At 42.2% G+C, this 23,925-nt stretch overlaps 1 protein-coding gene across 1 annotated transcript in view; it reads right to left on the reverse strand.

Moving 5' to 3' along the window:
* LOC143000980 (eukaryotic translation initiation factor 3 subunit H) overlaps positions 1–23,925 on the reverse strand; it is a 49,537-nt gene that overhangs the window by 8,004 nt on the left and 17,608 nt on the right. Inside the window, exons 3-5 of the mRNA XM_076150501.1 lie at positions 15,519–15,686; positions 11,047–11,146; positions 8,278–8,427 (exon numbers count right to left, since the gene is read on the reverse strand). Coding sequence (XP_076006616.1) covers positions 8,278–8,427; positions 11,047–11,146; positions 15,519–15,686 — 418 coding nt within the window. The remainder of the gene's footprint in view (positions 1–8,277; positions 8,428–11,046; positions 11,147–15,518; positions 15,687–23,925) is intronic.

The following is a 23,925-nucleotide window of genomic DNA, read 5'->3' on the forward strand; positions in this document are numbered from 1 at the left end:
GGGCCCTTGCTGATTTATAACACTACCTTCACATGCTTCACGGTGATGAACCTTTTCTTCCGTAGCCGCAAGAGGTATTGAATGTGTGTGTGTGTGTGTGTGTGTGTGTGTGTGTGTGGTGTGTCTGATCAAGTAGTAACGTAAAACCTGCTGCCCTTCAGCTTTCAATTGTAGAATTTCAGAGCGTATAAGTCAAATTCTCTAATGTAACTGGTGGGAAGCCTTTTTCCCCCCCAGAAATTAAAATACAGTTCTTTAAACTCGCATGGGGTTTCTAACCTAGCTCCGAGTGCCAGGACTGTCCCAAGGACCACTGTGCAGTTTATCAAGCCTCCCCTGCGCCCTTAAAGCCATTAACATGAAAAATGCTGGCCTGGTACCAAGTCTCACCATATCCTGCTGTGTCCCTCCAACCGTGTCACAATTGATCCTCACTGGCGAGAGCCCATTTAAAAACTATTTCATCAAGCAGTGGGCTGGTGAATTTATGTGGAATGCATTTTTAATTCATGCAAAGGAAATCATTTAATCTGCAAATTAGACAGAGCAGGATGCTTCAGAGCATCTGCTGTGAGAGTGTGTGCATGATTCAGCTGGACACTGCATCCCAAAAAACTGTGTGTGTGTGTGTGTGTGTGTGTGTGTGTGTGAGAGCACAAGTGTGTTTGAGAGGGTGTGAGTGAATGTGTGCGAGTGTGTGTGTTCACGCTCATTTCCACTTTCAGAATGTGACTCCAATGTCATTCAGGATTAAAAGATGACATAATTATACAGACATTAGGTATTTATTTGTACTAAAGAAGTAGAAGACTCTTAAGGTCTGAACGTTGAATAATGTTTGATATCGTTTATATGAAACTATACCTCCACATTAGGTGCTTTGACAGGTGTTGTGTGATGTAGGGTTTTATAAATACACTCGAGTTAGTGTCCGCTTGTTACACAAATACAGCGAAATTAAGCCTCAGAAGGCAAATCGGCATCCGTTTGTGAAACACGGAGCCTGAGAATTCAATAGAGACGTTACAACTCCCGTAACCACTCAGAGTGGGACACAATGATTCAGTATTGTGCAACCGCTCCTAATGAGCTGCTATTGTGCTTCTGGATGCCATTTTCAATCATAAAAGCAAACGATTACCGCTTTCACATGGTCATGAAAAACGGTGGTTTAATAATGCATGTTTACTGCGCAGCGTCTGGCCATACACTAAAAGAAGGGTTAAATTATTCAGGAAGGTCAGATAGCATCTTGATCAATCCTGATTTAGAAGTCAAAGCCCATCAAGGGATTTCCTATCATCACAAATTCTGTTTTACGGTGGGGTTCAATGGCAGCCTATCCATCATATCAGCGCTGAGGCCCGGCTGTTCGCAGTCACACAGGACAATAGGGGACAGACTCTCAGTTGATTTGCGAGATGAAATGAGCCGATATTCAGTAAATTGAAAATTCAGGGAAGGATCAGCTCCAAGTAATACAAGACTGACTTCTACTCTTACAATCCGTGTTTCACTACGACACTACCTTTTTAACTGATGAGCTCTTAGTCGAAGTCAATCACTGATTTGCATGGGACCAAAGAAAACCTTTCAATAGCACAGAGAAGAATCTTGATCAGGTGATTATGTTCTGATTTCCTGGTAAGTTCGTTCTGTCAATAAATGAGTTGTTTCAAGGCGTAGTTATCAAGTGGAATGGCCATAAAGGCATCATGTTAGGAGAGAGCACAGCAGATGCTCATTACATATGTCAAGCTCAGCCTGCACCGTCTGAGCTCAGATTCTCCAGTCAGACACAAACTTTATGTCCGTGTTTGAACTCATCAGCACAAAAACTGAGTGTGCCTGGAACAGCAATGTGCGATGGCCAATTATAGGATGAGAGAGGAAGCAACAAACACCACAATTCTGGCACATTCTGACTTTACACCTCTTTTCTTGTTGTTATTCCACTTGACTTGCACAGTGAGCCTCCTCCTCGTTTGGGTTCATGATGGCAAAGTTTTTAGTGACTTGGCTTTTAGTGAGCTGCTCTGCACGTGTGAAAAAGTGCGACTTCACCGAAACATCTGACATCAGCAATGTCATTTGGGATACCTTGGAATTTCTACATTTTGTCTGTGCTCAGTTAAGTAGAAACAAGTAACGTTACCAAAGTCATCTAATGAAATAAAATAAATAAATAGTTGGGCATCTGTCCCTGAATATTAATGCCTCACACTTCTGTTGTGCTTAAGAGATTCACATTTTAAGGTTATTCTCTCCCTGCCACTGTCAGATCAACTGCTGCCGTTTCGTTTTTAATGGAACCACTGCGACACATGAGAGTAATAAGCAGGGTTAGTATCATTTGTGATAAAAGGTACACAAGCAAGACGCAACACACAAGTCCCAGGTTTGTTGAGACCTTGCATTTTGCTCAACGCACATGCCAATTCTCTAATTCCTCTATTTTGCAGCACATCTCCATTACAATGGATTGTTGTAACCTGTGGAATATTCTCCCACTGCCCGTCCAGGTGCAGAGCATCCCAAACATGCCTGATGTGTGACATGTGTGCTAAGTATACAGGCCATGGAAGACCTGACATTTTCAGCTGGGAGGAGTTACAGTGTACAGATCCTTGTAACATGGGGCTGTGCATTGTCATGCTGAAACACGAGGTGACGTTGGTAGATGAATGGCACAGTAATGGGCCTCAGGATGTCATCACAATGTCTCTATGCATTCAAATTGCCATGAATAAAACGCACTTGAGTTCACCGCCCATAGGATGCCTGCACAAACCCTAACCCAGACGTCTTGGTGAGGACAGCAGGCACGGCGATGACAAGCACGTGATAATGATGTGTTAAAATGTTTTGTTCACTGTACATTTTCGTTGCAGTTTATTTATAAAATGGTCACAACATGCAACTAAATGGTCACAGTCTAGAACCCTGATGGCCGGGACGCTGCAGGGAAATACAAACTGTTAACAAGTGCATCTGCTGTCAGCAGGGAGGATAATATGGATCACTTGCTCAGGGGTCTTCCCTGCATAACCCCTCACACATATCAGATGAGCTGTTGTGCGAGGAATGTCCAAGAAGAGCCAACAGCTGAGCTTCCACCCAGACACTGTGCAAGTTTTAAGTAACTTTCCAAAAAGTCTGTATAATAGACAGTGTTTGTTTCCAACAACTTGGGCAATGTGAATAACAGGGTGTAACAACAACATCATAATTACAAGAGCTCTGCAAGGAGCACCAGCTGCTTCACATCTAAGATGCCATAGCACTTGAATGAATGAATGAATGAATGAATGAATGAATGAATGAATGCGCACACACACACACACACACACACACACGCGCACACTTTGCTGGGACGTCATGTCATGATGTTGCATAGCTAAAATGGATGTAAGCTAGGTGACAACACTATCGCAATCCGTTTATAGAGTTTCTTTAACAATGAATAACTTCCAAGTAATGTGTCTGGAGTGGGGAACGCTTTATACTCTAAAATCCCAGCTGATTTATCCAATCAATCAATTCTTTACATTTTCAACTACAGGCAAATTACACTTTTCCTCATCGTAACAGAGTGCAATGTACTTGACACCTCCCCGCCCTTAGAAAAGATGTTTGAGATGTAAAGACGATGTTCTTCCAAACAGTCTCTGACTTTGAAATCAAACTTGTACCCCTTCCTCCCCTTTCAGCTGATCGGTCCCTCCCACTCTTCATAACTCCGGCGCACAAAAAGTTTGATGTAATTAGGGTCCTGTGAGAATGAAACTCACTGTTGTGACATTGGGATGCTCATTAGTAAAGACTTGGATGAGCCATGTATCATTTGTACAGATGAAATTCATTTGTCTGGGTAGTGACACAGGCCCCCGTCCTCCCCTGGTCTCTTGCTCTTCCTCAATGTTCCTTTTTTTTATTGATGTCCCTTTTGTGTCACATTGCTGCCATCTAACAGATGCATGCTTGCCAACAGAGAGACTGTTTACCACAGAGAAATAATTATTTTTCTCAGCCCTGCCTCTCATACTTCTGTCCTCTCTGCTGTTCTCTCTTCTATGACTTCCACGACTCTCACAGTTTAGAATGTAATACCAGAGGTGCTTTTGTGATGATCTTTGACATAGTTTGCTATCTATTCTCCGAGTGAATTCTTTTGTTTACCTTTCATAAGACCGACTCCCCTCTCCATTCCCTCTTTGTGTCACTCTGTGCCTCTCACATCAGAGACAACAGACATCACAAAATCAATATTAGAGAACACAGACATTTCAAATTGCCCATAACCTGTCCAACTCAACCGGGCCAACTAAACTTTGTGGCCATCTAATAGCTGATGTCATATTTTCACATGAATATTAAGATTTTGTTATAAAAATGGTGCATTGCATCTTTTCACAGAAAATGGATGAAGCCTTATCCAACGGCTCAAGGAGTGTGCAAAGTTGTCATGCAACTTCTTTCTGCTGTGACTTAATATAACACAAAGAGCCAATTCAGTGGCTGCAAAGGTCACTTAATTTCCTAATCTTTTTGTAAGTGACTGGTTTGGATTTAGTCCATAGACGACTCATCTGCTGTTTACATTCCTCTTTCGTCTCTTCCTGTCTGTCATCATTATTTTATCAGAATAAAATGGAACTATACTGGCAAGGGCAGACCGCCAAGTCTGCTTTAAGGGGGTAAAACCTACTGAGATGTAAAATTGCCACTTTAACTCTATTGTAGCAACCACAAAAAGGTGTCCCAGACATGGGGTTATTGAATGAGAACAGCTCACTTGCTTATTGAATATAGATACTCTACTTTAAGAGCTGGATGAACGTGCTGCATGGGACCTTCATATTGACATTGATAATAACCACAGATTACCACCAAAACTTCTTATAATTATCATATTATTGGGTAATGAGCAAAAGATTACTTGCTAATCTCACTGCCAACGGTTTCCCCCTTCTTCCTGACTACCAATCACACTGTGCCACAGCATACTGTATCATGACCAAGAAACTATGTGTGGATGAATGGAGCGCTTGATTCCATCCATGTGAGGTCAGGGCAGCTGATTCTCTCCTCCTCTTACTATTCTCTCCTTCGCTCACATCTCGTCTGTCCTGTCTTGTATCACTTCGCGTACATGTTCTCTCCTGTGCTTCCACTAACTGTCCCTGGGGCCTGTGTGGGCCCCCACACTGAATGTTGAAGGAACCCATCCGCCACGCTGTTTTTTTGTCTCTTAGAAAGCTCTGGGCCGGGTCGGGAACTGTCTGTTGTTGTGAGCCTGTAAAGCCCTTTGAGGCATTGTATGTGATACTGGGCTTTACAAATAAACTTGACTCGACTTCACTCACCTCTCACTTCTTCTTCTACTGCTGCAACTCTTGTATAGTCCCACAACTCAGTCCTCCAGCATTCACTACCTTCCACCTATAGCGCATCATCCTAGTTTGAGTCTCGTTCATGAACAAAATTCTCCAGTTTCATTCCGTGAGCAACTCTTTGGAGAGAGACTATGAGCTTGCATATGTAGAAAAGTAATAGCACTTGTTTTATGAAGTTAAGCTCTTGAGCTGTTAACACGGCTCCTTGGGGGGCCTGGAGACCTCTGTGTCACTCCTACTCCTTGTGTGAAAGGCAGGCGAGAGAGTTCTGAAGGAACGAATAATTGGGTGGAGCTGAACAAAATAATTTTTCACTTTAAGGATGAATTCAAAAAGAACAACTCCTTCAAGACTACTGAATTCACATAAGTATAGCATTACGGAATGCATGGAAATGCTGCTATGTAATCTGCTATGTAACCCACTATGCTGCATTTGTATTCTGAAGAACTATTACACCAACCGTGGAGCAGGTAATGGACTGTCTAGGTGGTTAATTTCCATCACTGAAAAACTGTTAAGTATGCAGTTGAAAGGAATGAAATGGAGAATATGAGCCTTCCCACAATGCATTCCATGACAGGAAAAAGCTTTACACAGTGTACAAAAGAGGCTTTTTCTCACACAGAGGCATTTAAAGGCTATCTGTGTGGGAAAAGATAAATTAATTTACAATCATGCAGACCATCGTCATGATCAACAACATCATCTGAAGTGAGAACAACCCTATTTTCTGGAGTGTAACTGCATTCAGTCAGCCTTGGACATGGATGACATTGACAAATGGGGCTGCAGATTGGAAAATGAGACAAAAGGAAAAACATTAAATAAAACCCATTATCGTTTCTTTTTTTGAGGGGGTGGAAATGAGGAGAAAGGGGGGTGGGGGTTGTCAGGAGAAGATGTAGAGAGACGGACGGGACAATCCAATACAAGGACAGACCTAGGCAGCAATCTGACTTCAGGAAACAATTTCATCTTGCCAGACATCCCATCTGCAGACGAGAGCTGGTCCTCTTCCTGCCCAGTTTTTTTTTCATAGCAAAAACTTTTTTCTCAAATTCTAAGTAGCCATCTGGAAAATTGAACAATATGCAAGGAAAGTGAAATTTGGCCTTTGGTCAATTTTTTAACAATTTGGAGATAATGACTAGAATACCCATGCTCTGCTATCCAGCTTTGGCAGTATTTGAGTCATCTCTGTGCATTGAGGCCTAAATTTCATTCTTGGCTTACTTGTGTTGCAGAGCACAGACTAGGAAAATTACATTTGCCAAAATGCTACAAAGCGCTGTCTAAAGTACACTGTTTTCCAAGCAATAGTGCATATATCAGCACTTTGAGTTGTTATTGTGCTAATTCCTCACACCTGCCCCTGGGAAGATTTTGATTAGCAGCTTCACAGCTGTTAGTCCGCTTGCAGCAGTTTATCTCCATAAATGATTGCTGATTAATTCCTATGAGACTGACGCTGAGAGTCTCTGAGATGTCAATGCGAGACTTGGAGTGGCTGTAGGTTGATATGGCGGGGTGAAATTTGTTCATATTGTACTCATTAGTGACGGAGCACAAAGTTTGATGGCAGGTTGGGAGTGTTTCTGAATAAACATTCTTTGACATTTAGTTGTGACATTTACAGAACCTACATTTGTTGGCTTAATAAATTGTATGCATCAAATACCAGCCCAGAGGTGCAATAAAATAAAATAAAATACAATAAGTAGTCAAAAATAACAATTACCGTGAGTATGTGGGATGTTAAAGTGCATGGTAAATGATGTTCACTACAGTGCCGTGTCTACATAGACAGTCTAACAATCATATCTGGCAAATTAAACCTTGTAAAATGTCCTGATACAAACAATTGCAAACACTACCGGACCCCTGTATGGCTGTTAAAATGAGAGCGAATACATCAATAGACCTCTTATTCGTTCTTCCAATCTGGTCCACTTAGGCAGGTACAGAAGACAAATGAATGCCCTTGTGTTCGCTAATGTCAAATCAATTTTAATTTAGAAGTAGCTTTAACTCATGTCTGAGAGACTAGACTGTAGATTCTAAGAGATGCCAAGGCACGGCATAAAAGCCTGTATGAAGCATGAAAGAAGTGTCAGCATGGTTCAAGTATGTGCATTGAGTTGCAGCATTTGCTAAGTGCTTAAAAGACTTTGAGGCAGACTGCCACAATAACCTGCATTCTTCTGGTTTTATTTATCCAAGTTTAAATAGGGGTTAGTGTAAGATACTCGGGCGAGGGCAGACCAAGCCATAGGGTGCCCCAATCTGAGTGCGAACTGAACGCAGAAGATGTTCAAATAAAAACTGAGGCAAGGAAAATTAGCACATTGTCACAGTTTTGTGCCTCTGAAACATATGCAGCTTGTTACAGAGAACAGTGTTTTCAACCCCACTGTATGGGAGAAGGTCCTTACAAATAAAGTGAGAAGCACAATCTGCTATTCACTTCTCTCTCTGGGGGGGTTCTGGGCAATTTGTGCGGACGTGCTGGCTCGTTTAGCGACCAAATCTTCACTTGTCACACTCGCATTCTCTGTTTCGGGCTGCACGTTGACGCTCATCAGCCGCTGCCAAGAGCTTTTCCTCGCTTTTCAAGGGGCGCCGGTTTGGAAAGAATGCTGTACATCCATGGTTCCGCATTTTATAATCGTATGAATTTGATTACTTGTAATAAACAAATAAAATAAATGAATTGCATCACTTCCCTCTGCAATAGGCACGACGCACAAATGACTTGTCGCTGTTGGTTGGATTTGGTCGAGATCACATGGAAAACTGTAAATTGGCTTCAGGGATGATGATATGGATGTCCCTCTGTTAACCCTGATCATTAAAAAATCTGAGGTGTGTGAAATCTAACCTGCTGGAGAGGTTGAGAAGTTCGTGCTTGTCGGCGACCGTGGACTTGTCCTCCAGATCCCACATGAGTACGTTGATCAGGTGAGAATTCTTGATGATGATAGGCACCTCCTCAAACATGTGCTCAAATCCAATGTTGGCCTTCTTCAAGCTGTGAAATAAACAAAGAAAATAGGGAAAAACATTTAAATTATCAAATTCAAAATTGTCTACTGACCCAACCAAACAGCTGCAGAAGTGAAGTCTGCCAAAATATGACATTTATGAGGCTGATCACAGAAACGGGGGTTAGAACTTTAGTTGCGACATTTGCTTTTTAGATTAAATAATTTCATGATTTCTCGTGATATATCAATACTATAATGTACTGTGGCCATTTGGTTGGGCTTTTTTTGGTAAATTGCAAAATGTTAACTTTTTTTATTATCTGGTATGAAATAGTATGGTGTCTGTATTGCCCACACCGAGCGACATTGGAGCCAAATGACTTTTTTTATTGGCTCCGTTGACATGCGTGGGAAACAGTCAGCGACCGATCTTTAACCACCTCATTTTACTCCTCGAGAGCTACAAGCTGCCTCTCTCTCTCTCTCCATCTGACACGGGCCTCTTCACACAAGATGGAACTTCAAAGTTTGGTTAATGTCTCCCATAAATCCACTAGCATTGACTTGACTGCCTTGGTTCAGAATGTCAGTTGCGCACAGTACATGGACTACAAACTACTGTCTGTATAAGACTACACGTACCCTATTAGACTTGTTTTACTTGTTCTGTGATCAATATGATCACAGCAATAATCCGCCATGTGCAATGTACCAGCATGAAAGATGTTCCTAGGGGGATTTTCATTGTGACAAATAGGGGAGGGTGTAAAACTGATCATTTCCTATTTATTAGGTCATTTTCAAGGACTTTGTTTTTTAATCTGAGCATCTCCTAAAGTCAAACTTTAAGAGACGAGAGGCAGAGGAAATGGGATATCCGGCATTGGTTCCAAGTGGGAAATGGCAAAGGACAACATCAGTATGAATAAAGGCAAATCTATAACAGGATATACACTATTTGTTATTCATATTGGCAAAATTGTCCATTCACACAGATTTTAAATGTTTCCTGCATATTATGACCTTTAGTGTCTGCAGAACTATATAACGAGGCACCTATGAAGCAATACGAGGACAGCACATTCCAGCCAGGACAAATCACTCAACCTCACTGCACTTTGGAATACTTAATGCCAGACTCTTTCCAAGTTGGGCCCGGCTGGACAAAGCAGAAGGGTCACTCCACGGGCCGGCTAATTTGATGCTTCAGATCTGCAGCTGAAGTGGATGCTATTGACCGCTGCTTCTATAGCCCAGTGGACACGGAGGGCAGTTCCAAGGGATGAGTCTATTCAGCACTCCTTTATTCTCTGCCTTTCGTTTCAATAAACTGCATAATATATGCAAGCTCCTGCAACATCAAGTATGCTATGAATAAAAGTCATTCTCCACGACACTGTACTGAAAGAAAAGCAGGTGTTTAAGTTTTGCACGTTACAAATGTCCCGACTTCAAGTCCATCCTCAAAATAATGGGATAGAGGTGAGTTTTGTGTAATGTAATGATATTGTACGCTCCTGCCCTAAACAGCTCGCTTTCCATCAGGTGCTTATTGGTGGCACTGATAGCTACAGATTGGGGGCATAATAAATCATACAAACTAATGAAAAGCTGCAGAAAGGAGAAGGATCCTGACTCTGGGCCAAAGGCACTGGGTCAATAACGGAGTAGTTGGTTGGCGATAGAGACACGCGCAGGTGGAGAAATGGAAAGGACGGAAATTTAATGACGCAGGTAAAATGGTTCCTTCTCCGTTTGGAGCATTTAGAGCTGTGTATCTGCAGGCTTTCAATGCACAGCAATCTCATACATCTGCTTCATTGAACTGTGCGTACTCACACATGACCGTGCAAGTGTGTGTCCACAAGTATGTGTTTATCTATGCGCGAGTTTGTGCACTCGGACTAGCCTGAACTGTCTGGGAAATGGTCCCCTCATTACATTCATTTTTAGGTGCAATTTAAAAGCAATTACGATAAGCCTCCGGGTCAGAAAAGGCGTAAACATGGTACATTTGTTTGACAGGCGAGGGCGAACTGATAAATCATCATCATCAGCGTCCATCTCTAACAGCTACTAAATGCATCCCCGGTGGATACACAAGCCTATATTTGCATACATTGAACAAGCGGAAAGCAAAAAAAGAAAAAGGGGAAAGAGTTTAATTCTGAATTCCTGTAAGTAATCTGTGTTCATGTCTGCAACATGCGGTATAGTTGCAATGACAACTTGAAAGTGCTCGTCCATGTTCCTTTGAACACGCAAACACAAACACACTTGAGTCTGATGATGATAAACACAATCAGTCCCCATCTTTACAAGCACACTATACTCCGATCCTTTTGTACTGAGATGAAGGGGAAAATACGTGCAAGACATATGCACGGATGGAATCACTAGCATTCTGCTGTTCTCCCAATATACACGACACGTTACGGAGTAGAAGGGGGAGAGGCTGCCAGGTGGCTTACTCTGATTAGAAATTTTATGTGCCTGAATAAATACATTTGCAATTGCGCAATGTAGGTCTGTTGCTTGGAGGGAGCTTTCATTAATTAATGCCAATTTCAATCCGATTACAGTGTTTACAAGATGTTTGCAAGAGTAATAATAAATAAGTAGTTGTAGTTTTAACGTGCATGTCAACATACAGATCAACTTACCCCTCAGGTGTGAAATCTTTCTCCTTGCAGATCTCCATTAGTTTTGGGGTCAGCCTGTAGGCCTTGAGGGACAGGGAGCCTTGGGCCGTCTTTATGGGGTCTAGAATGACAAGAGAGGGAGAGAGATGAGAGACAATTCAGACCAATAAAGGAGAAACGTCCCTTTAAATCTTTAAAACTTTAACAAAAGAATGTTCTGGCATTGAAAGTGGTTGGATGAGATGAGAGCATTCATCATTCCGTGTTGCCACCCACATTTTCCCAGCTAGCAAAGTTTCTGGATACAAGCCTGCTCTCTACCCTCCAGGTATCTAACACAATGAATCTGCTTCACCTCCTTTCAAGTCGCTGGCAATTATTCAAGAGTGTGTCTCCGAGCAAACCAAAGGTATCACAAGAGAAAATTAAAAGCTGTTCTGCGTTCATTATAATTTTAGCAGGATGTGAAATGGTGCAAAAATACCTGACTCGTATATCTGAAATATTCTTGTAATTTTAAATTACTGGTGCACCAAGAAGATTCTGACATTTGGGGAAATTTCATTTAATCCCTTGGAAATTCTAGGTTCCAATAATCAAAGTCAACCTTTGGCAAGAGCAGGAATGAAGGCTCAGTCTGGGCAAGTATTTACTTATGCTGGTAAGCTTCAGCTTCATGAACTGCTATAAATATGTATGATGCTATGATAATTAGTCTTGTTTGACATTCATGGGATACAATGGCGTTTGTATGCATTATGAAGAGAGTGAACGAGCCGGCCCGTCGAGAGCAATATAATCTGGTATTAAATTAAACCAGGAATTTAGATGAAAGATAGCGATCCGGCCAGGCGTTCAGGAAAGCCAGTCACCACTGTTCAATACTTTAAGCAGAACAAAACTCAGATATGAATCATACAAGCCCTTGTTTTCCAGAGATATAAATCCAGACTTAGCCAACTATGTATTGAAAAACATTTCCATTTCACTGCTTCCCAGACAAATTATGCGTTTCTTCATTAAGTTATTTTTGGCACATTTCTCCCAAAACAACCATGTTTTGCTACCGGGGGAAGTCTCTGTTCATGCCAGCTGCAAAGTGCTCTCTCCAGGCTTAGGACACTTCATCTCCTTTTCGCTTCTACTGTCTTACAATGTCACTGCGGGCCCCCATCAAGATAATGCTGAACATTTGCAGAAAGAAATAAATCTACAGAATTTTACCTTTTTTTTGACATCTTTACTGCTTCCATTTTGGACATTCTAAAAGTGGACCCCTCTACTTCTGTCCATCAGTATATTAAGTGGCGGCTGTTAAACATGTAAGACGTGACACGCCGCATACAAAATCCAACATGGGACCGTTTCACCTTTTAAATTCAATATTTTTTCTTGTTTAACTGAACTGCAGTTTGGTTTACTCTCCAGTTAATTAATGAGTTGCTATGTTAACCACTGAGCAGTGAAACACACGGAACAAGGCGGCGGATTCATCTAGGTGGAGTCCATGAACATATCCGCCTGAAACCCTTAGTCTAAAAAGACTGTAGTTACAAATGTTAACTACGCCAATTTAACGCTACAGTGGAACTCGGCATGAATGACTTCACAAAAGCTGCAGATAAGACACCTCAAATGTGATTTCGTTTTAATACCTGGATTACAGCAATAAAATGAATGTGCTCAGCAGTGTGAGTATTTACACTGCAGTAAAACCGGGGTGTCGGCTATTTTCCACACATCTGATAAATTAGGTGTTAAGCCTCTATTTAAGAATAGCATTGGAAACCCTTCTGGAATCCGCACGGCTCTGATGAAGTAACACCAATGTGTCCTGCAATGGCGACTGACACTGCAAAATCTATGCGAGGGGGCGAGTGGTTCAAGAGGTTGTAATTACTGTGTGATCTGCTTTGCGGCCCGAAACCACAGCTCCCAGAGGCCTATTTATTTTGGCCATTTGAACGTTTGCTTTTATCACGTGATGCATCTGTATATCTGTCTGCATTGTAAGATTCTATGGAGAACAAGGGAGGGAACTTGTTTTCAATCTGCAAATACAGAGCAAATCGTAAGTGAAAGAAAACAAAAGAACAAACGGAAAATGCCCATTTGTGGTTACGGATGTCATGGTCCACATGCTGTAGACCATTTTTTGCACGAAAAGAAAAAACAGTTCAATCAGACTCTCGAACGTTCTTGATTCTCTTCCCTTAAAACAAACGATAACCTCATGTCTATATGCAGAAACTGATTTCTTAGCCACTAATGTGACATAAAAGAAACTATTAATGACAGATCCAGCCAGGACTAGTAACCACATACATAATTCAATCCAGTCTCGTGGAAAAAAGCGATGAATAGTGCAAAAATACTTAATAGCTTCCTTGCATGCCAATTGGTCCTGTGTCCTGTTGCCTGTTCAGCTTAACCTCTTGTGAGGAACAGGCCGTCATGGCGAATATTTAAGCAATTGGTTTAACAACCCACTCTAATTTCCAGCTGTCATCGGGGGGGAGCTATTAACTCGCCAGTTGGTCACCTGATTTATTCATTTATCGGAATAAAATGACCGGCGAGCTAATGATGAATGGAATGAAAGGGGGTGGGGGAGGATCAATTTTCCTTCCTTTGACTTTAAACAGAGATAATGTCAATTACTTTGAGGCACTTTGATCCATTAAGCACTGCATTATTGATTGACATTAACAGAATGAAAAAGGGCTGGCTGACTGATTGACTGACTGATAACCTGGCTATCAAGACTAGATCAGAGTGGTAAAAGTGCTGGTTAAAATGAATCTCTGCCCATTGTGGGAGAGACAGCGGGAGGTCATGAGAATTCTGAAACGATTTTGGAGTAGAACAGGGCTGTGGGATGTGTTTTTACACACACAGGGATGAAATACTTTTCAAACCTGTTGCCATAACTCTTTAAAAAAAAATTATTTTCTATTCTCCTGATTTAAGAGTCTAATACTTTTGAGCAACTGGCAATATTGATATTTGACATTTCGTCTGCGTTGAAAAATTGTATGTGAAATAGTTTAATTTCAGCAACATAAACAAATACAGCAATTGTTTCGTCATAGTCATCCATGACAAATGAAGCATTATTTATATTATGAGTCTACTCCAAACTGCTGGGATCTACATATTTGAATAATTCAATGCCGTGTCCCTGAACTCGCTGACCACATTAACTTTGCTGGACCCTGTGGTGGATTTAAAGCCGATTAACTGTTATTCATTCAGTCACTGGGGGGAGGGTTTCATATAGAGTTAATATTGCTATCATGTCGAAATAAAGCTTTGAAAGAACTAACGCCCTCGGGCAATATATTGCATTTGTGCAGAAATCAAGAAATTGCAAGTGAGTAGAATTCAAAGTGGTACAAATGTATTAACAGTTCTGAAAAGCCTTCAACTGCCAGCATGTGATGCCCACAGGAGTGCCAGGTGAGAAACTAAAGACGCCAGTGTGCTTCACACACTTCGACACACTGCTTGGAGACCCAGTCCGAAGGTAAGCGTGTTTACTTTTTTCCTCCACAAAGGAGTGTTTGAGACTTAATTGTCTCCCTTATTTGTCATCCTCCTGTTTCACTGCTACGTCTTCCAGTGAATCACAACAGAACACACAGGGCTTTCTTTGTGACCTATACTTAGATATGTCTCCATTAAACACACAGAATTGACTTGTGATTGCTTAGTCATGGTTGAGGCCGAAATGGATATGAACTGTAAATGACTAATCAACCCCATACCAGCAGTGTAACTTATATCGCCATAAGGGGAAAGTATTTCTTAGCTTTTTCATCTCAGCGGGATTCTCTGTGATTTTACATTATAATATTCAAATTATAATATTCAAATTATATTTCTAGGCATGGTTTGATGACAAGAACACACAGAATTCATGAGGCTGCGGCGTCTTAACTGGGGCTTCTACAGTCTCCAGGGAGTTGTTGAACCTCTCCCCACCTGGTCGTTAGCTGTCATGTGTGAATGGTGGAAGGTTTGGTCTCACCAATGAACAATACAGCAGTGAATCTGCCCTGACTAATTCATGTTATTTTACATCTTTGCCAACAAAACTTTTCCTAGAAGAGTTGGCAATAGATTGGCTTGTGGGCTACGCAATCCCATCTGGCCGTTCCCGCTGTTGATCGATGGTTGACCCTGACTTGGCTATTCAACACACTGGGCATGGATTCAAATTTAAGTTTATTCAAATGCAAAGTAGATATGGGGTTGATATAAAGCTAAATCCATCTTTTATAGTATTCTCAAATAAAAAGCAATAAATGTCTAAAATCTACATGGCATCTACACTACAAGTCAAAAGTTTGGACTGAGAAGAGAAGAGAGGAGAATGAGAAGGTTGCAGGCTTGTTCATTTAAGTCCAAAATGACATAAGCAAAAAATTATATAAATTCCAACTCATCAAAACTGTCCTAATACAGGCTTCATTCTGTAGAGGTCAACTTACCATAAATGAGTACAACCGACTCTTCAATGGCATGTTGGTAACTGAACTGGGAGTCCAGCAGGGCTCGGCTGACAAAGGAGCCATAGTAGGTGGACTGGTACCAGCCCACGTGCAGATGGTCAATGTTGACGTGACGCAGGGAACGCATCATCTCCATCTGGTACTGGACTATAGGAGAGAGAGACAGGAGAAAACACAGGGCATTTAATTCAGAATGAAGTTGTCTAAAATCAGTTTGGACTTTACATCGAAGGTCTGTGCACCATCTGGAACTGGACACAATGTACGAGCTGAGGGAGGGAGGTAGGGAGGGAGACCAGGTGAGAAACATGAGAATTACAGTCAGAGGATCACCAAAGACGATGTCAGGGGGAAATGCGGGGAAACAGACAAAACTACTGGTTTAAACAAATACCCAGAATCACCAGTTCACCTATTGATCCGTTATGCGTCTATCCGATTCTGTCCTTTCTTCATGGCAATGTTTACTGACATGGACGGGCTTTGGCAACAGGAGCGCGAGATGCATTACGAGCAGAGCCATTTCATTACGCCAGACACATCCTTAGGACGCACAGCCAGAAATACAAACAACCCTGCCTCACTGGCTGTAAGTAACAGAGAGTGAAACACCATCTCCATGTAGGCTAGCAGCTAGAGGAGGTTGATAAATCAGGGGGTTATTGGGCAGCTGTGGCCCCCTAGACCCCAGCATGTCGAGCACATCCTTCTCCTGCTGGGGCCGTTAACAAGAACAAACTGGTGAGGTAGAAAAGAGGGTGGGTGGGAAGCTGAGGCCAAAAGAAATGAGCAGAAAAGATGGAAAGGGAAAGGAAAGTGGGGGAAAAAAATCAACATAATAAGTAGAGGAAATAAGAAAAAGCATAAACAGGGAAGGGAGCAGAGGGAGAAAAATAAGAATAGAAAAATGGGGACGGATGAAGATAAATGTAACATTGCCGTGTTACGAGAGCGGCATTTCTCTTTTGCCTTCTTTAGAAAGGTCGAGAATTAACCTCTAATTAGTGGTGTTATAAAGTAGGGAGTGTATTAATCTAAATCATGCTCATTTCAGTTGTCATTGCTAGGCACCCGTCCTCGCACAGAGCTCATGATTTGTAAAACCTAGGATCAGTACAGTTCTGCCAGTGGTGCAATACACAATACCGGTTAACTTGCATGAAGTGATTCAGTTTTTATCCCAAATGTCATACCCACACACATTTTCCTCCTTGTTCATACTTTCACTGCCTTTGTCATATTCCAAGCAAAAAAACCCACCTACATCACAATGTTTGACAGTAAAATGAAACATTACAACATTCAGTTTGTCGTGAATGAGGGGGAACTGTGGTTCTTCGTTCCCCCGACCCCTACAACAAATCTCGGACATCAGATGGACTCTGGAAGAAAAAGGTCCTATTGCAGGGAGGAGCTTGATAAACCAATCTGGCCTTTCAATCCGGCCTTTTATTTAGTGATGGACATGGTCAGTAAGACAAACGCAAGCAGAGCAATGGACAGGGGACTACAGGGGGAAGGTGGGGAATTGTACAAGATGGGGGTGTATTGGAGGGAAGCAGAGACTGCAGCGTATCAATTCTGTTATTAACAGAAGGAGGTGGAGGTAGATAGAATTTGTCACCGTTTCCCAGCTGTGTTTGATTAGTATTGTAGCAAACCCATGTAGGGGATTGTACATTTCAGAGACAAATAAGGCAGGGGATAAAAACGGATGTAGGCGATAACGCAAAATAGGAATGGGTGAGATGAGTGATGGGGGGTGGGGGGGAAAGGTGTCATGAGAAACAGTGGGCGCGGTGGTGGCAGACTAAGAGTTAGTTGGTTGGAGAGAGGCTCTGCCCAGGGGCTGGCTGGGAGCTGACTCCAAGACACACAGAGTGAGGTGGCAGGCAGTCTTCCCTCTCATTCAGGTCTGTGTCTGCACCTCTGTGCCAATCAGTATGGGTACTTACCTCTGAAGCACCACTCAGGCGTATACCTGCTCCAATACTCCATCATTAGCAGGGAAATTGTGCACAAAGTGGTCTGTCTTTGAAGTATAAGCTGAGGTCTAGTAGCTTCACAATGGCGGCAGCAAAAACAATCAGCAGACTGTCTCGTGTTAAGGCTTAGTTATACTGGGGACTGCCGCTGTCAGCGTGCGCACTTCAGCGGTGAGTGAAGACCCTCCATAATTGGCGCATTCTCCGTTGCAATTTTCTTCAAAATGACAAGGGGGGGCAGCGGCCTTTGCAAAACGATCCCATATATATTACACCTTGTAGCTTTGCCTTCGATAATTGATATCGCGATCCGGTAATTTTGGGATGAGTCTTGGAAATGTCAGTAGGAACAGGTTACGTCATAAGTGGCGCTATATAGTAAAATGTAAACCAGGCTTTATCCAATCAGCAAGTCCTTCCCATTTGCATTGCTCTGATCTTACTTACTGTAGTCTTATACTCTAATCGTGTTTAGTATATCATTGCTTTTCATTAAACATTGTAGGCATCATTAGCATTTCATCTTAAAAGCAAGATATGGTCTAAAAGATAAATACTAAATGAGTCACAAATCAGACACAATCTAGTTTAGTCTGGAGGTGGTTTGGCGTAACAACCACAGCTGCCATTTTGCGTTTTGCGGAAACTTGCACTGTAAAGAAACTTGTTTTTGACACAATACTTACATATGCGTTACTTCACTTTTACTGGACTGGTGCAATATGCCATTTCAGACACAGGTTGTGTTTGGGAGATGCTTTTTCCTGAAGCTTCACTATTCGCCCTGGACCTTTAGTAGTGATGAAGTCAGCTCTGTTTATTTTGAACCTACAAGTGGTGTCTATCCATAGTTGTTAGGAACCAATGTTAGATTGTCTGTAAAGAAAGGCAGTTTACAATATGGCCTGTGGTTCTATGTTTGAAATAACTGCCAACACGTGAACTACTGTGGCACACGCATGTCTAATTAGCTTTTTGAATACCTTCAAATGAGACTTAAGATTGTGTACAGATGAGATACTGAGCCTGATACATGTCAAACATTGGGATTGAAACAACCAATGATCAAGCGCAGATACCTTTAACGGCACAGCAACTAACCCACCACATGCCAAAGCAGATCGTCAGTCTTTGTTTTAAAATCTGTGCACCAGTTTACAGACAGTCGGGACTGACAGAGTGCCAGTACACAGAGATAAATCCTCCGCTCTGCTGGTCTGTTTATCTGTGCATCCTACCCTGCATTCAGAAATACTTACAAATACTGCAATTTCAACTTTGGATGCCTTATTTTATTACAAAGCTTTGATACAACCTGGACTTATTCAAGCTTTTAAAAATGAAAAGCAGCATTCACATTCACACACCTGTGTCAGAGATTTGAAAGACGTGACTACAGAAAGGCACTAGTTTGCGGCAGGTTGTGAAACTATTCAGAAAAGCAAAGCAGAATCCAGAGAGCTTGATGAAATTTGGTAAACGATATGACCAAAGCCCCGAGACGCATTGAGACTGAATTCAAGTCCTGTGGCTAGAAGGGACACTATTCAGCAAGAACAATCACGTAGCCTTCAAAGGCGATCTGTTCACTTGAGCAATAAAGGAACACACTTGATGGAGCCAAGTGTTCTTGATGCTTGTGCTTTCTTCAGATTTTCAAACCACGGAGAATGGGTTTACACCAAAACAAAACACTAGAGCGTTAATTCTGGTAAGTATTCAAAATTTGTCCCAACTTCTTCATACCAACGACATGCTGTATAATGCTCACAGTAAACATTCTGCCAAATCCCTCCTTGTCAGTGGATAAGTTTCAAGTTTTGGCTGCTGATTTTCATTCACTAGTAAAGAACATGAAACCTTTAACACCAACACAAATGTAGTTAAGTATAGTTTGGAAGCTTCTTTGCATTACTGTGGGTTTTCTATTCAGCAGCTGACTGTCAGGTCAATGTCTGAGATTCCCACAGGCATTTGAAATGCACCGTCTTTGAGGGGTTTTAAAAACAAACCTACAGAAAAGATCTTTCGAAGAACAAGATGCCCTGCGGTGCTGACATGTGTATTGACGAGTATTTGCAAGAAACGCTGAGCTGAGGGCCAGTAACAGCAACCTTGGCTTCTGTGAGGATCCGTCTATTTCAACTCAAGAGACGCCTATCTTACTAAAGGGCCTGTTCATGGTGTTAACTTCCTCGAAAAATGCGGACCCAAGCCCACGATATTCTCTCCTCTCTACTGATGTGATGCAAGACAGCTGGTAATATTCTGTGGACATAACGGCAGCATTAGCCAGAGAATAGCCAATTTAACAGTATCATCTAGGCATGGCCATGGGAGCACCCACCATCGTTTGCTATTCCTCAACTCATTTCTGCTGCCCTGCTGCTTCTCCTATCAATCAATCTGGGTCCCCGGGCCAGACAGGGAATGAGCCTGCCCATTCCCTTAGCGTTGCTTGATTTTGTGCCCGTATGTGTGAGAGACAAAGCCAGAGGAAATGGAAGCGTGTGTGTAAGAGGGAGACAAAATAAATGTGTGTTTAAAAGAGAATGTGTCAGACCACAACTTCAGTGTGGGAGAGACAAAATGGAGAGGGAAAGCGAAAGAGATTCTGAGGGAGTGAGAGCAGAACGTGGGAGACAGAATGTGTTTTTGTATGAGCAGGTGTGCGCTTATGTATGTGTGGGAACAGCAACAAAGAGAGTACAACAATGTGTGAGCTGGAGATGCCGTGTAATGCATTCTGTAACTGTACAGCAAGTGTGTGTGTGTGTTTGTAGGGGTCTCGGGGTGTGAGGCATTTACCTACTGTGAGCTCATGTCGCCCACCTTGGGCAGTAAGTGTCATAACCCAAAAGATGTCACCTGTGGGTGTGCGTGTGTGTGTGTGTGTCTGTGTGTGAATGTAATGAACTAGACAGATAGTTCATGCTCAATACTCCATGACACTAAAGGTGAGCTACATCAGACCTTGTCTGATGCTGCAGGCCACAAAATTACAAACAGTCAGTGAGGTATGTGTGTGTGTGTGAGTGTGTCTGCAAGTGAGGACGCACATTTCAGTGTGTCACACCACATTCTAATCACCATCTTGAAAGGCTGCAGGGGGGTTTACCTTGAAAGTGTAAATCTGCACATGTTCATGTACACAAATTGCAATGACTATAAATAGCTATGTCAACCTGAGAGAAAGATAATTATAAAATGTCAAATGATTGCATTCCCTATCGCCTCCCTTCCCTCCACTGCTGATGTGGGCGGTGAACAGATACAGTTCAAAATGAGATGACATTCCTCAGTCTGCAAATAGGTAGAATGAACGGTTTTAAGGCCTCCGTTAAAAGGAAGCGGACGTGGAATGTATTTTTTTTAAACTTTCCAAAAAATCAGGACACCAATCACATATCAGTGACACTCAACACTGCAAGAATCTGTGCTTTGTTAAGCAAAGTCAAGAGATGGCTTTGCACTCTTCCCCAACTTACCCAACACATAAATAAAACTTGCGCGTCCCATTAAAAGACGAGACTGGAAAACAGAAAATCCAACCATTTAAGGTGATTGATAGACCTGCTGATTTTGCTGGCTGCCTTAAATGACTAATTCCTCATATCTTGCCAGTCACGCTCAGTTGTGACAGCAAAGCATACTCGCCTTGGCATTTCATAAATACTTAAGGGCCGAGAGAAACACAAAACAAATGCTGCAACAGTTTATAGACGACACTGGTGTGATGAGTGGAAATGAGTCGGCACATCTCAGGGTTTTTTTGTCAGCCTACTCTCAACTCTGCAAATCTACACTAATCTAATTTAATGAGCCTGGACTCTTCAACCATTGTTTCAACATGGGCGTCAATTTACTTTCACTAGTTTACATCTTAAACAGCCTCTCAGAACTCACTCATTGCTCATTTTGATTTGTTCTAGCAACGGGGGTCTATTTTTGTTTACGGTTCCCTAATTTTAGTTTCATTAAAGCGCTTTTGTGACGATCCTGTAAACACGCTCGACCCCGTCGACATCTATGGTGTTTACTTAATCTATAATTCTTTGCTTTAGAGAACAAAGTGAATCTCGGTGTCTTCCATCTAAAGCGGATTCAGAGGCTGTCCGTTTACTTGGCTTTGCTGTTGTGCTGCTGCTTTTCTGTTCCTTTCTGTTCAATCACGAAGGACATCTGATGAGAGCCGTCGTCTCATTAGAAAATCCATTGTGAGCTGTGTGATTTCGAGTCCGATCCTGCAAACTTTGTTGGGCTTTACAAATTGGACAATTTTAACATCCACTTTCAAGGAAAAAATAAAATGTGTTCTGGTAGGGAAAAGGTGCAAGGTAAGCAAGATGCAACCATTTCTGGATGTGAATATGGATAGGGACATATTCAGTTACAGTGATTGTGTACAAACATTCTTCTTAATGCTGCTTGTATCCTTTCTAGCAAACACCATGGCTTTGATGAGTGTAGCAGACTCAACTTCATACCTAGGTGCTGATGAAGTCTCTGGAAATCCTGTTTTCTCCATTCACTAAAGACAAAACCCTCAACAACTTGCCAGGTTCCTGTCAGAGTTGCATCCGTTAGCCATTGCTTCTTTTGTCCCACTGGCATAATACAATATGCCAATTAGGCCTTGAGCACTCAGACATTGCCCTTCAGCGAACTTTTAAGTGCTTCTCACATACGCCCTGGATTGAATTCTTTATTTGTCCTCGAGTCCCTCTTCCTCCGTTTCTACCAAACAAGATCATTTTCTTTCACAGCTTTGTGAGGCAGAGAGACGCGCGTGCAAACAAACATGCACAAATGCACACCTACACACAGACACACGCTGGGCTGGAGAGAAAAGGGCTGACTAAGCAGCTATTTTTGGGCAGGTATAGTAAAGCACGACAGAGGCTTCCAGGCAACACTTACTGCAGTTAATAAAGAGGTGCAGAGATTAAAAAAAACAAAGAACATCTTTTACAACCTCCCCTTTCAAATAAAATAAACCCATCAATTATTAAAGCACCCCTATGATCAGACGCTGCCAATTAGACCACGGATATGAACATGGCTACACAGCCACTAGAGCAATGAGGACAATCATTCAACATCGTTAATAAATCCATGAATAAATAAGACAAAGATGAGGTGCTTAACAAAAAACAAGGAGGCCAGCATGCAGTCTGAGTGGCTGGGTGTGACTTGCTAGAGCGCCATCAAACTTTTTATTAATATTAAAGCTGAAATCTGAAACGTGTTCAATCCACTCTTGTGGAAGTTGGAGGAGGGAGGAGAAGGAGAGCTTTTCAGAAATGCCTGCCCTCCGGTGAAACTTACTGTGGGAAGTTATGTGGAAGTGTGCAGATTCAATAAAATGCCAAAGACGCACAAGCTCGCCGTGGGATCTCACCGATGGCAAGACGAGCTGAATTTAAGCATAATCTCTATCCCTCAAAGTGCCAATAAATGGGTGACAAAATATTCTCTGCCGTTCCTGGCTGGTGCTGTGACATCTCTGCTGCCAGGAGCAACGTGCTAGAAATGTGGTTATGCGTTTGCGGTTTGCGTTTTGTGTTCTGGCGTCGTCGTTGTTATTCTGTGTTTACCTGATAGCTTCCAGGTAGCTGTCTGTAGCTGACTGTAATGCAAGAAATGTATCATGTCATGTATGTAGGGAGGCAGTGGCTCAGTGGGTAGTGCTTCCGCTTGGGAACCGGAGGGTTGCCGGTTCGAGCCCCTGCCGAGGTGCCCCTGAGCAAGGCACCAAACCCTCAATTGCTCCCCCCTCTGCGAAGGGTGGTAATGTAATGTAAGTCGCTTTGGATAAAAGCGTCTGCCAAATGATCGTAATGTAATGTAATGTAATGTATCAGGGTCAAAACCTGGTCGCAATTACCTTCCATTATTTATTGTGAATATTAAATATGTTAAGACCAAGTTAGAGAGAAGCAGGCAGAAATACCGATTATTGAAAAGGTGGGTTTATAACAGACTTAGTTAAGCCCATTTTAGGCATCAGTTGTGTTCTTCTGTTGATGCCACTAATCTGTTCAAGTGACATCTTTCTGACATTCAAAAATAGCCATGAGTCAGGATTATAAAACTATCGATCAAATCAAAATAAAATGTACAATCTTCATCGTTATTTCTGTAATCCTGTCACAGTCAGTTCAGAGCAGAGCTGATTCTGGAATTGGGAACAAGACAAGCTTTGGATACACCTGCAGAGCAACATGATGCATTGGCAACACTAACGGACCACGCCACTAAACCAACATACATATTGCATGGAGGATAAGTAAGGAAACTGGTATGATCAGCCTGTTGATCTCATACACCAGCTGTGTGCGACTGCAGATATGCTGCAGCCCGGAGATTATCCGTGGAAATAGTGCCACAGACCCTACTTT

The sequence above is a fragment of the Genypterus blacodes genome, unplaced genomic scaffold (assembly GCF_046128005.1).
Source record: "Genypterus blacodes isolate CSIRO-AG114 ecotype Tasmania unplaced genomic scaffold, CSIRO-AGI_Gbla_v1 ptg000052l_1, whole genome shotgun sequence".
Classification (NCBI taxonomy): domain Eukaryota; kingdom Metazoa; phylum Chordata; class Actinopteri; order Ophidiiformes; family Ophidiidae; genus Genypterus; species Genypterus blacodes.